Source organism: Cydia pomonella, chromosome 15 (assembly GCF_033807575.1).
Source record: "Cydia pomonella isolate Wapato2018A chromosome 15, ilCydPomo1, whole genome shotgun sequence".
NCBI lineage: Eukaryota > Metazoa > Arthropoda > Insecta > Lepidoptera > Tortricidae > Cydia > Cydia pomonella.
This window is the reverse complement of record NC_084717.1, coordinates 9,623,220-9,637,237: the sequence shown is the minus strand read 5'-3', so window position 1 is coordinate 9,637,237 and position 14,018 is coordinate 9,623,220. Positions and strand designations below refer to the sequence as shown.

Sequence of the window (14,018 nt, the reverse complement as noted above, 5' to 3'; positions counted from 1 at the left end):
TTTCACTTTATTTATATCATCTGTAATTAGCCTATACACCGTGTTTTTTATTTTTATTTCCGTTAATTTCAAGGGAAATACTCCGTCGAGCTGAGCTTAAATTAAGTAACTTTCTCAAAGACACCGGTATTCTAATTAACTCCATTTCGGAGATAATCAATAATTTATTTTTATCTTATAAGGCCCTTACAAGCGTATATACTTACCTTAGCCTGTTTGCATATTGATTAGTGTTTAGTACGAATGTATGCATTTGTTACTAAACCTAATCACTATCTCGGACGATCGATGTTCAAAATGATATTGATATGTCACAGTTTTCAATTGTTTGGTTAAATTCAAAGTAATGCCCGTGTTACAACAACGCTATATGCAACATTTAGTTACTTTTTATAAAAATCAAAAAAATATAAAAGTTATACCTACATTTTTTTTTTTGCAAATTAACTATGCCACTTAGTTTTCTTAAACGTACTTACCCATATCCCGGAGTTAACGGAATTCAATAAAAACACGGTGTATAGGTACCTAAGTATTTTAGAAAAACGTGCTGCTATTACTACTAAATTACTACTACTATTAAAATAAATACTAAAATCACTGGTTAAAGACGTAAAAATTAGAATACAGCTTTTAAAGTGAATCTTGGTACATTTGATTTACTACTGACAGGTAAGACCAGGTTGTGCCGCAGATCTGAAATTAAAGGAAAAATTAGTAGCCAGCCCAAGCTATTATGTACCCCTCATGTCGAATGATGATTCATGACCCCTATGACAGTTCATTCGTATGGAGTAGCTGTCACGCAAAATGTTTTTAAATATTTTTGATAGCTTAGCACATCAATTTATTTAGATATGTAGCATTTAAGCCAAAAATGGAGGACCCGCGCGAAATAACCTTTTCATACAAACATATGAGAGGAAAATGGGGACTACGTTTGTATGGACGCGCATATTAAGACCATCGAAAAAAATATTAAAGTTAAAATCTAAAGGTGCATGGTCTAATAGACTCTGTCTTGTATCAAGGCATCGTGCCGCGGCTTCGAGGCAGCAAATGAATTCGCCGACTATTTTATAGTAGCTTGTTTCTTCCAAACAGTCCAAATCTTAACATAGATAACCTTACCTCGATTCGCGGCGCTACGGTAGCGCATAATGACAACATAAACGTATGCATTGGCGTAATTAGTATAAAAGATGTTCGTGGTGCTCTTAAAAACTTAAAACCACACAGTGCTACAGGGTCAGATGGGGTTCCACCGTATATATTACGAGCATGCAATGGTATCCTTGCCCAACTTCTCTGCCATATTCTAATCTCTCCCACAAAACCAGCGTATACCCTACTTTGTGGAAGTTCTCTCGAGTTACACCCATACCTCAAACCGAAGACAAAGTTAAAGTTGACAGATACCGGCCTATCGCGGTTCTTTACTCTGCGGAAAATGTTTTGAAACTATCCTGCACAAAGAAATTGAGATAAGGTGGTGTAGCAGGGTAGGGTTAAAGAGAGTGCCAAAAAGAAGGACGAGAATATGAGTAAAGGCGAAGATGAATAGGAAGCCACTTGAGCTGAAAACGGAAGTGTGAAACGTGGTCATATTTGCGCAAGCGAAATATAAAACTTATACAGAGATTCTGAAGGTGCTCAAGCTCTAATATGAGCAGTAGTCTTGTGGCTCGTCGACATTAGCCCAATGTGTACAGCGGTCTGAATAGGAATACCTACCTTATAAAATGTTTCGAAGTTTATATCCGCATATCCCATTGCTCGCAATATGCACGGCTTTTGTGACCTGAGAATTGTAAATTCCAAATTATAAATAGCACAGACGGGTCGCCTAGCCCACTTTTTGCATCTCCAAATCGGTCATAATAACGCTACGCCTAGTGGCGTCCAAGTATACATAATCATCGAAAAGTTGCAACGAGGCGGCTTGCGGCCTGGCCCCTCGGGCAGGGGTATTTTTGCTGCTTTTGCCACCCTATATTTAGTTGCGCCTTTCGCCACTGTTTACATCTTGGCACTATTAATTTGATTGATTAACTTTTTGACCGCCAAAGCCGTTAAAAGACGCGCAGAGCTACAGCTCAAAATCAACCCTCGTGTGTTCCGACAAGATCCTCGATGGCGCGTCGCACACGATAGGCGTTCAAAGTTTAAATTATCCGGTAACGTTCTACAGCCTTTGTATTTAGATATGTGGAACTAGATAAGCTTAGGTACTTGGGAGTGGGGTAGGGAATGCGGACGATATGCACCAAGATGCATGTTTTTAACGTGTGTGACGAGCATACCTTGCAATCATGATAATTATAATTTTCCTGAATCTTTCATCACTGTTGTACCATAGGCTTTGATAGGCGGCGTCAGCGACTCCACTGCTCTGTAAGTGTATTATTAATAATTTACTTTCCTCCTTAAAGGAAAATTTCTTCAATAAGGACAAGGAGTTATTGATTGTAGAAGACATCTGTTTTAAAGACCTTCAGATTTTTTGGCACTAATTTTTCTTAGGTTTCATACCTCTTATATTAAAAGCAGCGGATCAAACAAGGCAACGTAAAAGTATCTACCATTCTGTAACAGCTTAGCAAAAAGTGATGGTTCTATATGTAGAACAATTAAGACTGTAAAATATACTTTTGATAGCGAATTTTAGAGATTTACTCATATCTATACTTGGAAAAGTTATCCGGAATATCAGGTACTTTTGGCGCGTTGTTTCATCGCCTACTATTGATGGTGACTGTAACTATCTACTACTTATAGAAGTGATTATAAAACTTACTGTATCTGATAGAATCTGGCCCGGCAGCATAATATAAAAGACAGAAAACAGGACCTCTAACGCAGCGATCAAATTCATGAACTGCTGGAACTTTCCCTTAATCACCTGAGAATAGTTTATATGGGTCTAGAAAACAGCATAATGGAAGGAGGTACCTACATTGCTAGTAGTAGTACATAGTTAGTTCCAGGGCTCGGAACCAGTATTGAAATACCTATTAATTTCATTCCAAAACCGTTATATTTTTTTTATTCAAAACCGGTTTTACTGGAATACGGACTAAACAAATCGTTCTCTCTCCCTACCGGTAAGAAGGGGGAACGAAATTTTCTAGTTCACGGCCAGCGATATAAAATCGGTTAAACTCAGATATTTTGAAAGAGATTGCAACCACTTACTAATTTTATCTTGCTTCGGTATTTTCAATTGAACCGCTTATATAGTAGGAGATACGTTATAAGGAATACCCTCAATACCCTCATCTGTTATTTATTTATGATAAGAAATAAATGATAGATAATATTCACATTGACTCATTGCAAATATATGTAGGTTGCCTAGTAAAATTGCGTACGGACAGAATTTTTTTTATTCTTTTTTATTGTTTGTTTATAGTATATTATATCAAATCATGATCATCTACCTCGCGTTGTCCCGGCATTTTGCCACGGCTAATCCCTAGAATTGGCGTAACCTTTCTAACCCAGGGGGTAAACTAGGCCTTATTGGTCCGGTTTCCTCACGATGTTTTCCTTCACCGAAAAGCGACTGGTAAATATCAAATGATATTTCGTACATACCTAAATTCCGAAAAACTCATTGGTACGAGCCGGGATTTGAACCCGCGACCTCCTGATTGCAAGTCGCACTCTCTTACCGTTAGACCACCAGCGCTCACTCTCAACCTTAAAGCTTATTTTATATATAATCGAACTGTAAACGGTCCAGTCCATGGTTGCTTAGATGTTAGATAAAAATCGGTTAATCTAGGCAACCATAGACTGGACCAACTTTTTAATATGCAAAAGATACGCGAACATTGAAAAAATAAGCGCTTTACCTTTTTATGATAGTGATAACAAAATCAAGAAACTTTGCATGTAGCATTCCATCAGGCGTTTCAATAAATTAAAAATTAGTTTATTCTTAACAATTTTTTTCCAATGTGTTGAATCCTCCTTTTAAGTTTGACACTTGTGTTGGGAGGTATTTGCTCTTTCATACATTAATATAATTTCATACAAAGGTATCATATAATATTAAAGTAAAAAAAATATGTTTGACCAGTTAACCCATTCATTGCCGACGCCTCATATTTTTACTCATCACGCAGTGCCGCCGCCTTCCACGCGACGACGCGAATTCGCGTCCGCGGCATTACGTTAACATTTCATGGACGCGAGTTCGCGTCCGCGGCATTAGGTTAACCTATTTCAAGGGCGGGAATTCGCGTCCGCGGCATTACGTTGTCAAGGACGCAATTTCGCGTTTTCGGCATCGTAAGTGAAATTTTTGCGCCTAAAAACAGTTTTTGTCGAAAACGTATTCAGTATAGACGTGACGGCCGTATACTTCAGACGTATATGAGTTTTTAATGGTTTTTAGTAAGATTATAAAAGTTAAAGAAAGTGTTTAAAGCAAGTGTTTAGATAATGGACAAAAATATTAAATATTAAATGCAACCCATTTTATTATAGTTAAATATACAGTCGAAAATGTTTAGTACCCCTGGACATAAACATGTCTGCGTATCTAAATTATTTTAGTAGTTTGTAACAATCACTTATAAAGTATATGGCACATGATTAAATTACTATCATTAAATATTTTTCGCGATAAAAGGTAAATGACAATTACCTAATATAAACATAATGGACGGGAATCCGCCTCCGCTTCACCCGAAATGAAAATGTTGAGTATTACAAATGTGTTTATTTTAATAACCGGTAACAGTATACAATTTGTCTTTAAAAATTACATCTCGGGATAAGTTTTTTTAAATAAGTGTTTTTCTAGCAAAAACTATTTTTTCTAAATTACAAATGCACTGAATCCAAAAACCGAAGTATAATATTCTCCTTCAAAAAATAAATAAATAGTTGTTTTCTAGTAAAAAAACGAGGCCGCGAAATCGCGACCCCGGAATTACGATCGGACGTGAATTCGCGTCTTCGGCATCCGAGATAAGAATTATGAAAATTACAAATGCACTGAATCTAAAAACCAGCAACAGTATAATATTATCCTTCATAAATAAAGTAACATTTTGGTATCAGCATTTAAGTACAGTTGTTTTCTAGCAAAAAAAACACAACTCGAGGACGCGAAATCGCGTCCTCGGCATAACGATTACACATAACATGGGACGCGAATTCGCGTCTTCGGCATCCGAGATAAGAATTATGAAAATTACAGATGCACTGAATCCAAAAACCAGCAACAGTATAATATTATCCTTCATAAATAAAGTAACATTTTGGTATCAGCATTTAAGTACAGTTGTTTTCTAGCAAAAAAAAACAAATAACTCGAGGACGCGAAATCGCGTCCTCGGCATTACGATTACACATACATAGGACGCGAATTCGCGTCTTCGGCAATGAATGGGTTAAAATAGTATGTGTTATTGATGTGTATGGTTGAATGAGTCGTGTGGGTCTCAGATAAGGGTCAATGAATTATGGTTTCTGTTTCCTCGTATGATTTACTTTTTAACCATATGGTGTCTTTTTTTACACTCGTTATAGGTTTTATTGTAAATACTATTAGTTCTGTTAACTAGATTGTATAGATAAATAGATGTTAGATTAAATTGCCTTTTAGCAAAATAAGTCCTACCAATATTTGGTTGATTAGTTATTGAGTAAGAGTTACGTTTTTTTAACATACCAACATCTGGTTTTATACTTTTATGCACTTTCAGAATACAATTTAAGATACCTATATAACTGTCTCACAGTTAGAACATCAACATCCTTATAGACATCAGTAGTGCTGTATCGTATATTTTTACCCAAAAGTACTTTGAGGATAACGTAATCCATTACGCATACTTTGCAGACATAAGACAAGAGGTAAGGTGCGTATTTTTTACATGTTCATGTGACCTGCTGACGGTCTTTCCACAACCGGCACACGGTTTATTTTTTTATTAAAATAGCTTCTAAACTATCATCTGACACAATATCTATCGGGAGGCGTCGACTGATAAAAAAAAATGTACATGATCATGTCTGAATGTCATCAAGTGACGGTCTTTCCACCGCGATACAACCGGCTGACTATTTTTTTACTTAATTCATGATACCTAACATCTAAACTATAATCTGTCAAAGTATCAGCCGGGAGGCGATGACTGACGATATATGCTCCTGGCCCGTGGGCTAAAAGAGATGCAATGCAACATTAGGCGGCTATATCTAAACTAAATAAAGGTACTTCGCAGAGATATGTATAGGGACTTTCATAGAATTATTAAAACTTCATGTCTTTACTTACTATAGTCAGAAATCCAAAGAAACTAATAATTAGAGACGAGAAAACTAACACAGTAAACATAACAGCACTAAATATTCTATCCAAATCCTCAGCTAATCTGAAAATAAAATAATTTAAAATAATCTTTAGTACATTTGTGGCTCTATAACTGAATTCCACAAAAGATAACTGCGGTGTGGATATGTCGCAGGTAAATTGTATGATTCCGAGAGACGTCATTTTACAAACACGAAACGCAAATTGTAAAACGTCCACATTTTGTAAAATATGTTATATTACAAGGCTATCAATGGCGAACGCACGGTGCATCAGCGCACACTGTCTATTTGTATAGGAGTAAATGAGATAGCATTGTCACTGTTACTGGGCCTTAAAAGGGAATAATAAGAAAACTATTGAAATAAATAATAAATGTGGATTATTTTTGTAATATATTACTCGTTAGCGGTTTAGTTAGGTATAGATAAATATTAATTGTGATTTTAATTTAAGACACATAAGTAAAAAATAAATAAAGACAGAACCGTATAATTGTGACTTTAACACCATAGAGGAACAATTTGACAGAGGCCGCGCAACTGACGACCAGCTGTGACAATGGCGGAAGGATTCAATGTGTGCATGTCGAATGTATACCTAGGCCGATTGAGTACATTTCCTCTAGTTTGGTACGAACACCTTTCTAGCTCGGGGATAAGGTTCAATTTAGTATGGCAAAAATAAGTGAGAGCGCCCTCCACTTTAGGTACAACTTCATGGATTAATATCGTATTTTACGAAATATAATGTGATAATTGATTAACTTATGTATGAAAATTTATTCTGCCTCTTTTTTTCTTTCGATCGGTATAATTTTTGCAACATTCGACCACGCATTTTTTTTTCTTCGAACAATTAATGCACTGACGTTTCAATTCGACTGACGGCAGATTGGTGGATGAGGCCAAAGAGCATATAATCACTACGTTTTAGATGAGGCCATAGAGATAACTGTCAATGTGTGCGTGTCACGCGTAAATACTAGAAAATTGGTGGATGATGTTTAGCGAAACTACGTCCTTAGTATTCAAAGTCCATGTTTAATACCAATCTTTGCAATTATTTTCTATAGAGCCAATTTCTTTCAATCATGTATCGAGTAAGTACATCAACTTCTTGAAATATGATTATTATGTTTTTTTTTTTATTTATATTATGATTTTTTATTTATTTACTAAAAGTCCAAAAGAGAGGTATGGGCATGTCATCTCGCTCTGTGTGGTAGGGCATAGCATAGCGGATGCATAGGGGATGTCATTTCAGATCTAGAGCAGAGCCCAACTGGGGCGAAGTACCTCCACCTTACAGAAAACCGTAGCCAAATAACACTAGACCTTACTCATAGAGTTGTGTTCCTGCCGGTGAGTAAAGTTTCCCAGAGTTCAACGAGGGTGCGGAGTGTCAAGGTCGGCAACGCGCATGTAGCTCTTCTGGAGTTCCAAGCGTACATAGGCTACGGAGACTACTTACCATCAGACGGGCCGCATGCTTGTTTGCCACCGACGTAGTATAAAACAAATAGTTTTTTTTAATGAACTGCTTAAGTAACATCAATTTCGACGAAATTGGGTGTTAATAACAGCCTCTTAACAGCGCCGAGGCATTTTGGTCGAATTAGTTATTAATTAACCACGCCTGGCGCTGCACATTAAAATAATGAAAATCGCTGGAGTGTCCATCAAATCTGGAGTTCGTTGGACTTATTAGGGGCGCGGGTTACGGGGGAGGCTTTTGGACTTGGGTGGCTCCGACGCTGCGGAAGAGCAGCCCTTCCGCCCCCGCGGGACGAAGCTGGCTGCTCTCCCTCCGCGCCTCCGATTTCGCAATTACTATCTAGGGGTAGGAGTAGGACAGACAAGACTACGTGGATAGTGGGCTGCTCTGGTTCGGTTTTGGGTGACCTTGAGATTTTGGTGGCCTAGAGGATAGTAGTGTGGTATAAAAGTTAATATGAATTGATAAAACGGCAAACCATGGTCATCCTTAGACAACCATCACGTGTACGTTGACACTACCTTCGGCAAATTGCATAACGTTTCACGGTACGTTTGTAAAATGACGACGCTGTTTGTAAAAGGCGAAAACCATCAATTTGACTGCGACAGAACATTTGAGCAAACAAAACAACAAAGCCAAGCCTTACTTCAAAAGTTTTTGATGTCTCTTAACGATATTTTTAAGGTTTGCCAGAGATTCATCTGCTTCCTGTCCTCGGCGACTCACGTCTATGTTCACCAGGTCGTAGTGCAGCAGACGGAGGAGCATGGACACGTTGACCGTTAAAGAGAATAGGAACATATCGCAGGACAGGTAGCTGCATTCGTAGATTATTGTTGCTAGAACATTGTTAACCTTAAGGCCTTTCCACTGAGGTGGAGATAACACGGATAGGGCACTTTCTGATTAATTTGTTGTTTTGTTGTTTATGACGTGTATATTAAAAATAATTCAAATCGATTAAGCCATTTAGTAGAAAAAAGCCAAAGTTAGCCACAAAATGACGTGTCGTATTAATTTTTTTTACAGTGAAACTATAATATTAAAGAAAAAAGTCAAATGTAACTATTATTGTACATAGAATGAACATATATATTTTGTCCATAATTTTTTGTTGACCCATTTAGAGGAAATAGGCTCTAGAAATTAACAGTTTTTCGCCACAAACGGCGCCTAGCGCCTTAATTGGTTGGTGGGCATCGACGACTTATCGATAATCACTTACTTGCTAAAATATGCATCAAATAAACTGCCACATATTTCCACACCGAGTCAATCTCAAAGGGATAGTATAGTTCAAACGGGAAAACATAGGCGGGGTTCTTATCCAGGATTCGCAGGATGAAGTATATGACTAAAGAAACCCCATTGTAAATTAATAAACCGAATATAGTAAACTTGAGTATTGCTGAAAGAAAAAATATATATAAAAGTAGGTAGGTGGTCTTATTTATAGACTATCTACTCTATAACCTACTATTACTAATACCAATTAATGTTTTTACTGAATAACCAAATTGTAAAATAAGTCCCAGAACCCCAGAAGTCGCAAATCTACGAAGTTTATACCATTAGATATTACATACATACATATAAATATTATTAATTACAATTAGTATAAATAACATCGATAAAATTAAACTTAGACAAAAGTTTAAGGTGCAGTAGGTTCAGAACGGGATTTAAAAAAAGTCGTAGCGCTGTTTTGGATCACAATACGGCTGTTCACAATAATTTAATTAGCAATCTTGAGGCCTTTCTCTAGGGGCTTCAGCGATTCGAATCCTGAGTTTTTGACTTTTACTCGATAAAACAAATTACGAGCAAAAAAAATTAAAATTTTTGCACAAAAGCTAAACATATGAAAATTATTTCTAAAAATGATCAATATTATGCTACAGGGAACTCAGCGATTACTTTTTAGGGTTCCGTACCCAAAGGGTAAAAACGGGGCCCTATTACTAACACTCCACTGGCCATCTGTTTCTATGTCACCAGGGTATCTCATGAATCGTGATTAGGGATTGCAAATATTCGACTTTATTAAAAAATTCGAATGTTCGGTTTTTTTTTTCGAGATATTAGAATATTCGAATAAAATTCGAATATTTTGGGAAATGTAAAATAAAAGTAACTTTAATGTGTTCTTTATATTTATTTTCGTAAACGGTCTTGAAATCATCAACGATTACAAAGTTTAACAGTTAACAACAAATTAAAGAAGGAATATTCGTCATAAAATAATCATCTGCGATTGCTGTTGCAATTTGCTCATCATAAATTGCAAAGCTGCTTCAGCAGTCAAAAGGTTTGCATTTTCTTGGCATATAGCTTCTACGGTAGCTTTGAAAATGTTCAGAGAATTAGATAAATGTTCTAAAATATGAAAATCCTCCAAATCGATCAAAGCTTTCATCACTGAATCTTTTATCTTTATAAATTTCTCAATCATGTTGGCTAAACTGTTCCATCTTGTTTTACAATCCAAAATCAGCTGCAGGTTTGTTTCCTTGGGCGAGATAACTACTCAGCACTTCACTTTTCGTCGGCCATTTCTTAAAAAATTTCACGACATTTCGCACTTTGTCAATTAACTCTTTATTATGCATAAGGGTGCGTTTCTTGGTCAAATTTCCTTGTTGCACTATGAAACCATAGTTTTCTTCTTCTGTATCACTGTCATCAAATACACTAGTCTCACTATCGCTGTCATTGTAGGTTACTGCCGTGTCTTCCACCGATTTTTTTCTTCGGGATCATTTTTGTAAATGGCGTCTACAACGGCACATTGGATGCCATGTGCAAGACACTGCTGATGGTAAGAAGGTACTTTGCGACCTAACGAACACATAACACTAGCTCCATCGGTCACTGCACATGCTATGTCTATGTCCAAATATAAATAATATACAGCCAGTTTGTTTTCTAGAATATTGACACAGCTGTTCCTCGTCCCTTTATTCTTGCAAGCCCCAAATTTCTAAATGGTTTATCTTTCAAATGGGAGGAAAGGATGTTCACATTAATGTAACCCGGTTGGAGTCTGAGGTCCATTCATCGAATGTAACTGAAAACTTTTTATTTTCAGCTTTCATGGCTGATAATTCTTTCCTTAAGTCACTTTTGATTTCATCACTCTTCGTTACCACAATTTTTTTAATTGTGTGATGACTTCGGTAAATTATGATAGCCACTTTTTAGAAAGAGTTTTCTTATTGACGCAGAGGTACAGAAAATATTAAACGGGAGGCCATCGCATGCCGTCATTTTTGACACCAAAGTTTCCATAGTATCTTCGGAACTGTGGAAGTAGTCATCTATACGAGATTTCTTTTTCAAAGGCTCGTTTGTAATATCAGCACGCTGTGGTCGTTTCTGTGGTGTCACCACAACAGGTTCCGTAGAACTCGTGGAAGCTTCATTGTTATCGCAGCATTCGCGGTGGCGTTTCCAATGCATATGTAAAGTTGTAGTCATATTTTGGCATTTTAATACTTTGTTGCACTCTTTGCATTGTGCATAAACGCCATCCTCTGACCTTAGAAAAAAATTACATACAGAGGATTTGTTTGACGTTTTTTTATTGTATTCTTTGAAATTTAATTTATCCATCTTGCTAATGCCATCCCTTGATCAAAGTGGCTTATTAAATCAGTCTAGTCGGGTAACCTGGTAAACAATAATAATGAATTTGTATACATTTGTTTTATTAAAACAATCTTATAGATAACTACAAATTAGGTTTGCCAATGACAATAAGCGTGGTGGTGATAAATAGTGATGATATAATTAACTAATGATATAGGTAACTATAATCATGTTTATTGAATATTTATCATGCTATCAACATTTATTGATTTACACCATTATACCTAACGTAAATATAAGAAATAGGTAAAATATAAACTTACCTGAGTAATTTTCTCTTTAAATATTCACTAAACGAAATTCTCAACACTTTCGACACACAGTTTTAGTTCTTAACGTAGGTACCTATTTCCAGTTCGCGTATTTAAAGCACACTGAGCGAACGGCATGTAAGTACCTATGCAATGCGAAACGTGGTTATTGGCACGCGCGAGGTGGGAGTAAGACGGAGGTATCCGAAATCTCGCTCTATAAGCGCGTAAGCGTATCGCGCGCTAGCTCGTTAGCGGCCATAGTAGGTGATATTTCTTTTCGTTTTGAAATCATGGTGTTATGAAATTTATTCGAATATTCGAAATTTTCACGACCGAATATTCGAATATTAAAATGAACTGAATATTCGTTAAATTCGAATATTCGAATTGCAAGCCCTAATCGTGATCAGTTGAAAATTTCACAGATGATGTATTTCTGTTGCCGCTATAACAACAAATACTAAAAACAGAATAAAATAATTATTTAAGTGGGGCTCCCGTACAACAAACGTGATTTTTTTGCCGTTTTTTGCGTAATAACCCTTCGTGCGCGAGTCCGACTCGCACTTAGTTGTTTATTTTTATTAAAAAAAAAAAATTAAGATCATGATAAGCGCGCTCCCGGGCACGCACTTCCAACTCGCTCGCGCTTACGCTCAGTGAAAGTGAGAGAAAAACTCGAACTTACTGCAGCTTAAAGTGACCCCGCGACATTGTAGGTGTATAAAAAAATTATACACAAGACGCGACTGTCCTCCCGACGAAATACGCTCCTGCCCGGAGGTCGCCAGACACACCAACAAGTTTATGGGATATTTCTTTTAACTTACCGTAAAACTACACAACTATAGTCCAATACTGCAACTATGGTCCACAAGTTCGAAAGGAAATTAAGTATCTATACCAATGTTCTTTTTGGTTTACTCCTAGTTTTACCTTCCATTTATAAACATACTTTGCCTTAGAACTACAAAAATAGAGTAAAATACACACCTGAACGAGAAAAAACGAGTTTATTTGTGGACCATAGTTGGGAGCTTTGGACTATAGTTGGGTGGTTTTACGGTACTAATTTTAGCCGCAAATTATAAAATAAAATAATTTAATTTTAATAATTATAAAATTTTCACACTGTACCTACCTTAGCAAATTCCTGTTTGGTCCAGTGGTTGACTGGTAGAGAATGCATCAAGGCATTAAGTCCGCCTATTGTACGTTATACTTGTATTTGTGCAATAAAGTTTAAAATAAATAAATAAATAATAAAATATTGATATTAAGCATATTTACAATCGCATATCAACTTATTGCGGTGGAGCCAGTTGTCCATGAGCTCTTTCTGTTCTCGGTTCTCCATCTCGCCTGGCCACATCTCAGCTATTTCATAAACAACACTCCTTATAAGATGTTTCTTGCGCAGTAACGATAATTTTAATAAACCTAAAAATCGAATTTAAATTTTCGTGAGTCATATTAAACTAATTTTACGGTTTAATTGAACTCGGAGTAAAGTAGGCAATAATTTTATGATATCTGATGTGTAAGTTCCTGTAGGGTAGAGAAAGGGGAACAATAGATATGACCATTCCATGGCCAGTTTCTCTGAACCTCGCTTAATAAGCCCAGTATTTAGTCCTTCACTTTCAGTCAATAGCCCAGTTCATTTTATTTCCATTCCATTAACTCTCAAATAGTTCTTACACCCAGGCGGGTGCTGCCTCTGCGTGCGTCCCACGACACAGGCAAGGGCTGCATCCGCTCGGTGCACTCTTTATTAGATTTAATTAAAGTGTCAAAAGGGCCTCTAGGTGTTGGCTTCTGTTCCGCGCACGCCTCCCAAAGGCCCGGAACACCATTGTTCCGTGATGGGAAAGATATACAAAAAATAAAACTTACTTTGCATCACAAGACATAAGCAAGGTGTGGCATTAGCAATCTCCAAAATGCCAGCATCAATTTCGTTTATTTTGATAAAGAATAAAATCAAGCCACATGAAAATATAAAAGACAGCAAAATAAATAGAATTAATTTGCAATAATTTTTAAAACGAGCCCTGTCATCGTCGAAGAATTGCAGTCCAATAAATCTATATAATTTGACTGGGACAATAATTGTATCAATAAAACTAGAAGGCAAGTGATCCAGTGAAGCCATTTTTGAAGAATGACAACAGAAGTGTATTTTTTCTATAAATACCTGTAGGTATTTGAAAGTTGTAAGTTAAGGCGAATGTATCTAAATTTAAAAAAAGCGGCCAAGTGCGAGTCGGACTCGCCCATGAAGG

General features: G+C 36.6%; 1 protein-coding gene across 2 annotated transcripts; it reads right to left on the bottom strand.

Moving 5' to 3' along the window:
* Positions 1 to 11: 11 nt before the first annotated feature.
* Positions 12 to 13,951, bottom strand: LOC133525743 (odorant receptor 67a-like). Of its 2 annotated transcripts, none has more exons than XM_061862114.1 (9): positions 13,630 to 13,951; positions 13,024 to 13,173; positions 9,057 to 9,239; positions 8,478 to 8,670; positions 6,296 to 6,392; positions 2,798 to 2,902; positions 2,304 to 2,392; positions 1,735 to 1,801; positions 12 to 696 (listed from the first exon to the last, which is right to left on the bottom strand). In XM_061862114.1, the coding sequence occupies exons 1-9, from the start codon at positions 13,886 to 13,888 to the stop codon at positions 634 to 636; spliced, it is 1,206 nt and encodes a 401-aa protein (XP_061718098.1). In that variant the 5' UTR covers positions 13,889 to 13,951; the 3' UTR covers positions 12 to 633. The 2 variants fall into 2 exon arrangements, with proteins under 2 accessions (XP_061718098.1, XP_061718099.1); XM_061862115.1 differs by having other exon boundaries at positions 9,057 to 9,185.
* Between the last annotated feature and the right edge of the window lie 67 nt (positions 13,952 to 14,018).

Excerpts from the sequence above, each read along its gene's own strand:
- LOC133525743 (XM_061862114.1), bottom strand. The coding sequence starts at position 13,888 with ATGGCTTCACTGGATCACTTGCCTTCTAGTTTTATTGATACAATTATT. Across the intron at positions 9,240-13,023 it reads CAATAAGTTGATATGCGATT|CAATACTCAAGTTTACTATA; the intron begins GTAAATATGCTT and ends TTTTTCTTTCAG. Across the intron at positions 697-1,734 it reads ACTTCGAAACATTTTATAAG|ATCTGCGGCACAACCTGGTC; the intron begins GTAGGTATTCCT and ends CTTTAATTTCAG.